Genomic DNA, 7,356 nt, shown 5'->3' on the forward strand with positions numbered 1-7,356 from the left:
CGTAACACCACTTATCTTCCCACTTAAGAACATGCTTAACAGCTTGCTGTTAAAGAGGAGGACACTCAAGCCTTGGGAAGCAGCTGTAAATTCTGCAAATGGGTTCCCTCGCATTTCTTTGAAGGAGCTACTGCTTCTTAATGAGGGACACAGATAGGAAAAGGAAACCAGGGAGGGAGGAGAAGAGGGAAACCTTTGTAGCAAAGACAAAATTTGCATCATGTCTAGAACATGAAGCTGAGTGACAGATGTGAGACGTATGGCATGTGTGTCTCAGAAGTGACCGAGGATGAGCCAGGAATTGAAAAGCTCTTGGGAAATACTTAAGCAGCCAGAATTATGACATGTTTGTCAGTAGACCGCAAGAAGCTCCAAAACCACGCTCTCCTCGAGACTGTGCTGTGTTACAGCCAAGGTTAGGGATCCCCTTACGTGCTGCAGGCAGAACTGCTGCGTGCAACCCCGCTCCGGCTCTAACAGTTGAGGCCAGGTCACGGTGCATCCTCTGCACCTCTCCCACGGAGCCTGATGCCTCGTCTCTGAATTTGACCCTCATCTCCCCTCTTTGCAGAGCTGCTTGTTATCACGGTGAACCTGGGTCCAGCTTGCCTTTGTCATTTAATAGCTGAGTCAAACTGTCAAAACAGCCAAACAGGATCTGTTCCAAATGTTTGCAGAAAGAGGAGGATCGAGGAGCCTGCAGCAGAACACCAGGAGCCTCCCCGGGCAAGGAGAACAATCACTATTGTTGACCAACAGCGGGCTGCTGGCGGGCGACGAGCATGCCTCGGCACAACATCGGGGAAAAAGCCCCCGAGTCCTCCCATGCTCACAGAGCACCGCGAATGAACTGGGATCTGGAGTCCCCTCTGTCCCCTGGCAAAGCCCCAGCGATCCAGCACTGCAGACTTACCAGCCCTGATCGTAGCTCAGCTGTTGACTCGGAGAACTCAAGGCGCAGTTGGCAGCTGGGAGAGGGGGGCACTGGAGTGCCTTAGAAGCTGCTGCCAGCCCAAACGCAGACTTCAAAGGGCTTATCTTGCCCTGTTATGTGGGAGAGCATGCAGTGCCTGTGGGTGAGGACAGCTGTGTGTTGGCCAGGCCCACCAGAGGATTTTTGATGGAAGAAGAGAGAAGTTAGTACCTGGTTTAACCTCCCCTCCAGCACGCGCAAGGCAGCTTTGGCAGGCAGAGCTCCGCACTGCCCTGTTATTTATGGGATGTTGAAAACTGGCCAAAATGAAGGGAAAACACCAGATACATAAGGATGCTTACCAACTCAAATAGCCAGTTCTGCTTGAGGGAGAACCCATGAGACTCAGGAGGCGATTACAAGGCTCTCTGCCTTTCATCTCCAGATCGCCAGTTCAAAGGCAACTCCATCAGCACTGAGCAAGCTGTAGCCAACTAATAGCTATTTGCTCGTGCACAAGAAATGAGATAAGCTATTGCCTCCTTGCCTCCTGAGAAATCAGACCAGCCCCACTGATGTACACTACGTGCAATCTCAGCAGAGTAGCTAAGACCAAAGAGGGAAACAAACCAGCACCTCCTCTGCTGTAGGGGCTCCTAGATCAACAAGGAGATCCACGGTGGTTGAAGCTAACCTGTTTCACGGCATGTGTATCCAGTCCTGTCAGCAAAGCACGGATCATTCACGCTAATAGGGGGTTGTGTATTACTCCTTCCACCTTGGTCGTTGGTATCTAAACATCTCAACAAAAACAACCTGCTCTTCCAAGAACGGGGGACTCCGCTGGCCAGGGGAGTCAGGGCTGGTCCAGAGGTACAAGTCGCTGTTGTGCACAGAGCTGGGACTTCCCTTTCTAAGGTATGTTACTGATGCACAGGACCTCGCTACTACAGAGCGGATGTTTTCCAGGCTCTAAAAATAACTAACTCCAAACAACATGGTGGGTATAAAGAAATATTTATCTTTGGGCTTTTGCAGAGATCAATGCAGAAGAAAAAGATTAAAGCAAAGATTTAAGTGTGTATTAAAAATAGCTGTTGTTAAGATCCTTTGAGGAGATAAAAGCTATTTTACAGAAGCAGCAAGAACTGCAGGACTTTGCAACACCTTCCCTGCCATTAACTGTGTAAGCTCCCGGAAATCATTCAAGAGAGTGTTAGCAGCCAGAGGCCTCAGGAGGAAGTCCATTAGCAGGCAGCGATCTCCTTAATGGACCCTCGGGGTACGTGGTAGACGCTGCCTTGCCTATGGATACTCGGTTCTTTCCACTGCTGTGATTCAAGGGCTGCTCACGCAGCCATTATCATCCAATACTCTAAGGAATGCTCCTCATCTTTATGGCAGCCCAATAGCGCGATGAATTAGTCTTTTGGGTAGCTTTCATTGAGTGAGGACACAAATTGGTATAGTGAGTTTTTTCTTTTTCTTTTTTTTTTTTTTTTGACAGCACCTAGCAAAGACAGACACCGATCCATGACCAGAAGCCGTACATGCTACTGTAATGCAGGTAAAAGCAGTAACATCTATCAAGGCCTTTGTTTTCCAAGGATAACATCCTAGCAAAGCACAAATATTGTCTCAATGGCCGATCTTGGCCTAAAAGATCAAGCAGAGCCTTGTACATTTATGTGCAGACAAAATCGTTAAGTCCTCAGCTGTGCAACTGACTCCACTCGAGCAGGTCTGAGAGAGCACTCAGCCACCCCGGAGAGATGTGAAGTGGCAGGAACCTTTCTACTGGGAATGAAAAGCAGGACTGCTGTGCAGAGCACTGCTCGCTCTGTTAAAAGGTAAGCTTGGTTTCTCAAAACAGCTCTCTTTCATGACATTGTTTGCCAGTCTTATTCCTTATTGCTAATGAAATAAAAATTCCGACTTACTTTGGATATGTAGAATATTATGGGCTCCTTCAGCAACCATTGAAGGACTTCACGGTTATACACCCTGAGACATACTGGACAAGGCTGTCAAAAATGGCAAGTGAATTAGGTGTCTCAGGTGGGGGAGTGAGCAGGCAAGTCGGATGCTTTCAATGGACCTGAATTTTTAGAAGTATTATACTTCCACCCTCCAAAACAGAGTCTAAAACGAAGTGCCCTAATTTATATCCTACCTGTAAAATGCTGCCCACTTATATAAGGAATTGCCCCAGAGTTTATTAAGGCGGGGATTTTCAGAAGAGGCCATGGGCGTTAGAAACACAGCCTAGTAATGGGAACAAATCCCCTTAAGATTTCAGTGGATTTCTCCAGCTCAGCAGAAAATCTTACCTAGGCCACCAAAATATATTTTTAATAATGCGATTAAAAATCTTGAAATACTGCTGAACATTGTCAACGGCTACCTTTTAGCCGCGTGCCAAAAATATAGTAAGTCCCTGGCACATTGCAGTTTTAAAGCTCAGTGTCTTCAAATGAGCCAGCTGTGCCCAAATGAATTAAGAGGACTCTTAAAAACCCGCTGATCTTACATTTGTGTTGTAATAATCAGGTACATTGATGGGAGTAGGTTAGAGTGTGTTCTGGCTTTAACTCTGAAATCCCTGGGATTTATGACTTTAAAAAAAAAAAAGAAAACCTTGAGCATTATCTGAACACAATTTAATTTCATCTGCTTCATCTATTGCTGCGCTGAAACCTTCATTTCCCCTTGTAACTGACTGTGTTAAGCCCTGTGCTCCATCCCACAAGGGGCACTACATAACCCAATACATTATATTATTTATACTGACAAGTGATTCTTGCATGACAGAGCAATTCCCATTAATTTTTCGAGCTTATCTCAAATACCTGTGGGCTGTCAGGTTACAGCATGTATGTGGCTGGTTTTCTTTTTTAATTAGTTAATGCCAGACCAGTGTTGACTGGACTCCCATTTGACAGCTCTCAGTGGTTTGCAGGTGAGTTCGTGGGAATCCTACCCAACTGTGCTCTCAGCAGCAGGGGAAATTGCAGAGATGATTTTTTTTTTTAATTTTTTTTTTTTTTGCCAACTCCCATTTATAAGTTTTGCTTCTGCATCTGCTGCTCTCTTCTCTGCCAGTTGTCTGGTTTGGAACATGCACCAAAAGCAATTTCCTTCAATACCCAACACAGCAGAGAAGGAGCTCTGACAAGACATTGAAGAACTGCAGAGGAGCACCCTCTCTAGACCTCGCTTCTTGCATATTAGTGTTTTTTCTAAGAAATTTGAAGGCCTGGCTTAGGATGCTGCTCTAATAAGAACTGGGCACCAGCTCAATTATGCAGCTGTCTTGGTTTTGCACTTCCAAGCTGTGTGTGAGACAGCTGAACTTCTGCACAGGAGTCACACAAAGCTTTCTTACAGTATGAAATGCAGCAAGGCAATCAAAGTTAGCGACTGCTGAGGAAGAAGTGATAACAGAACCTCGGCTGGCCATTCTTGTGCAGGAAACATCTTTAACATACACCTCCCTCAACATTTATCCCCAGAGGAAGCCTGCTTGACCTCCACTTATCTAAAATGAGAAGCAGAAGCTTGTGACGAGTTGGGTATCCTTGAGACCAATGTTCTGGTGAAGTCCATGGAGTGCTTTGCTGTCCTGTTCCCCACAGATGTACTCTTTTGCTGGTAAGCCTCTAGGAAAAGAATTAAACTCTCCAAACAATACCTCTAATCTCAAGTTAATACTGAGGGTGTTAGCACTCCAAAGGGTCATAAGTAAACAGAGACCTAAGCTTTCCAGCCAAAAAAAAGTCCAGTTTTTATGTTACTGTTTATTTTTCTGAAACTGAAAACACTCGTTTCCAGCATGGGAGTTTGAGAACTGCAACCCAGCAGGTATTTCCTCTGCTCCAAGCACAGCTATTGACAGAACTGCACCCAAACAGCAATCCAGCCCCTTTGGGTGAAAATTAAGACTGTCCCCAGAACATTTGTTAGTGCAATTAAAGCCATTAACTGGTTCTTAGGCCATGTCCTGACTCAGCAAAGGAACGGGTTTTATTGCATGGCACACACCCTTACTCCTCCACTACATGGAACTGACATTTAGTGGTTGAATTTGGTTTTGATCCTGTGTCTCATAAAAACATGATGCTCCCTAGGGGTTCAGAGGGAAGGCAAACAGCTCTTATCAATTGGAAAAAGATGGTGCAGTTCATATTCCAGTTGATAGAGAAGCCAGATTGAGAATGTAATTATCCTAATTAATTTTATATCTCGAATTAATCTCTTTTTATATAAACAGCAGTTTCAAAGCAGGCCACCAGCTTTTACGCATAGAGCAGTTGTTTTATCTTGTTGAGGGGCACGTTAGCAAGACACGCTCTTGTTTTGCAGAAAAGGACTCTTGAGGACTCGGGATCCTGTTGGTCTGTGGAAATCCTTCTCGTTGCTAACTCCCTCCCACCACTTCAGGCCTGCTCTCTAAGGAGTTCACGAACCTTCTCCAGATCATCAGCACTTGATGCAATCAACTGTGAAGCATTAGCTCTAAATATACAACTGGGAGGCCAGTTCTGGTTCAACACACAAACACTCATCGCAAAGGATGATAAAGCAGTGAGCACAATTTGCAAGAGAAACTTAAATAATAATCCAAGTAAGCTGCAAGGAAAGCAGGAGCAAGTCAGGGCTAACCAATGTTTTACCCTTTGGAGATGGCTAAAGTTAGGGGCAGACTGGCAGGAGGCTCAGAAACCGGGCCCACCCACGGCCGTTACGTAGAGCAGCTTTTGTCCTTACTTGTGAAGCTAAATGCAGAAGCTCATTCTGCTTTATTTACTTGTTTAGGTGATTTTTGGTAACTCAACGTGTGTTCCTGGTGCAGATCCTCAGTGGGTGGACAGATAACTGAAAAACAGCTGCAGCGGGCCAAGAGACCCAGAACTCAACTTGTACAAGGAAAATAAAACAGGTCAGTAAAAGAACCTAAGTTCACGATCAGAGCAACATCTCAGTCCACAGCTCTTTCTCTGCCCTAAAGAAAACACATTTTACTCTTTGAATCTACTTGTGCTTCAGTAACCAAGTAATTCTCAGAAGTATTCAGAGCAAGAGGGAATGTGCTGGTGTCACGTTCTTTGTCAACAGCTGTAAAGTAGATGTGCATCCAACCACTCTTTGGTGGTGATGCCAGATATTGCTTACCCAAATAGGAACACCAAGCCCTTCCTAAGAATTTTTTTGAAGATGTTATTAAGTGTCTGATTTTGGCATGGCTCTCAAAGCTGTTTGTCCCGATTTTTTACTGCCTGTTGAAAAGAAAGCAATACTGCAAATTCTTCCCATCAGAAAATACCAACAAGCAACTTATCATAACTGCAATAGAGCTAACAACATTTCCACCGAGTGATTTTTGGCACTGACAGCTGACTCGGAACAGTTGTTGGTGGCTGGGACAGATGGACTTCATATATTAAAAAAAAAAAAAAAAAAAAGGAAATGAGAACGTATACTCTGTAGATTTTGAAAAGCCTTTTGCAAAATCCAACATATTACCAAAACCTCAGAATTAAATCAAAGGGAGATTTGAATATATTGAGCTTTAAAACGGAAATGTGCCAGGGACTTGCCGTATCTCCCCATCAAGGACTATAGGGTATCAACGTGTTTTATTTTCAACAGGAAATACTTGAGAGTTTTGGAAGGTCTCCACAGCTCTGCCCTCAGTCCAGCATGTGAAATCCTCCAAATCCAAACGTCTGTTTCCACGGGGAAGCTTGCAACAGAGACCTCAAGGTAGGACGTAACACTGATGTCAATTCTAAGCCCCACTTTCCATCACTGATGCCAATAACTTCCGCTAGTATAATTATGACCATGGCATTTCCCCGATGTGCAGAATCTTTAGATGCTTTTAGTGCCTAGAGCTGGGTATGCACTGAATACTCCATGCTTCACTGGCTCCTGTTTCGTGGCAATGTTTTAAGGCCGTGATCAAGAGTAGGGTCCGTTCTGGCAATAACACTGCAGGAGGAGGCAATCCCTGCTCTGCAGCACCTTATAGTCTAAGCAGCACCTCATAGTCTAAAGCATACAGGTCAGAGTTTTGCAGCTTGGGATCTCAGCATCTTGTTAGCTTTGTCAGCTTCCTTTTGTGCCTTTTTTTTTTTTTTCCAAGCAGTCAGTTGGCATCAAACACATCCTTACGGTCTCACTCCTATCCCACTATCCAGCACCAACCCTGCAGCCTTCAGTACATGTTTAATTTTATGTACTGCTGACAGCGTAACCTTAACTTAGTGGGATGCCCCCCAGTACATAGAGTCAAGTGTAGTGGAACAAACTTTTTTATTCTCAACCTCACTTCTGCCCACTCTTCTGGGCTTGTGACCCCAAATTTGAAAACAGCTGAAGTCAGTACAGGATGAGGCACTTCGATTTGGCCATAACCCTTTGTATTTAAATGGAGAGCAAAC

At 44.8% G+C, this 7,356-nt stretch overlaps 1 protein-coding gene across 1 annotated transcript in view; it reads right to left on the minus strand.

Annotated features, from left to right (window-relative positions):
- JAM3 (junctional adhesion molecule 3) overlaps positions 1 to 5,393 on the minus strand; it is a 28,467-nt gene extending 23,074 nt beyond the window's left edge. The window contains 1 exon segment of the mRNA XM_050910936.1: positions 5,380 to 5,393. Within this exon segment, the coding sequence (XP_050766893.1) occupies positions 5,380 to 5,393 (14 nt within the window).
- Positions 5,394 to 7,356: the final 1,963 nt, after the last annotated feature.

Source organism: Gymnogyps californianus, chromosome 25 (assembly GCF_018139145.2).
Source record: "Gymnogyps californianus isolate 813 chromosome 25, ASM1813914v2, whole genome shotgun sequence".
NCBI lineage: Eukaryota > Metazoa > Chordata > Aves > Accipitriformes > Cathartidae > Gymnogyps > Gymnogyps californianus.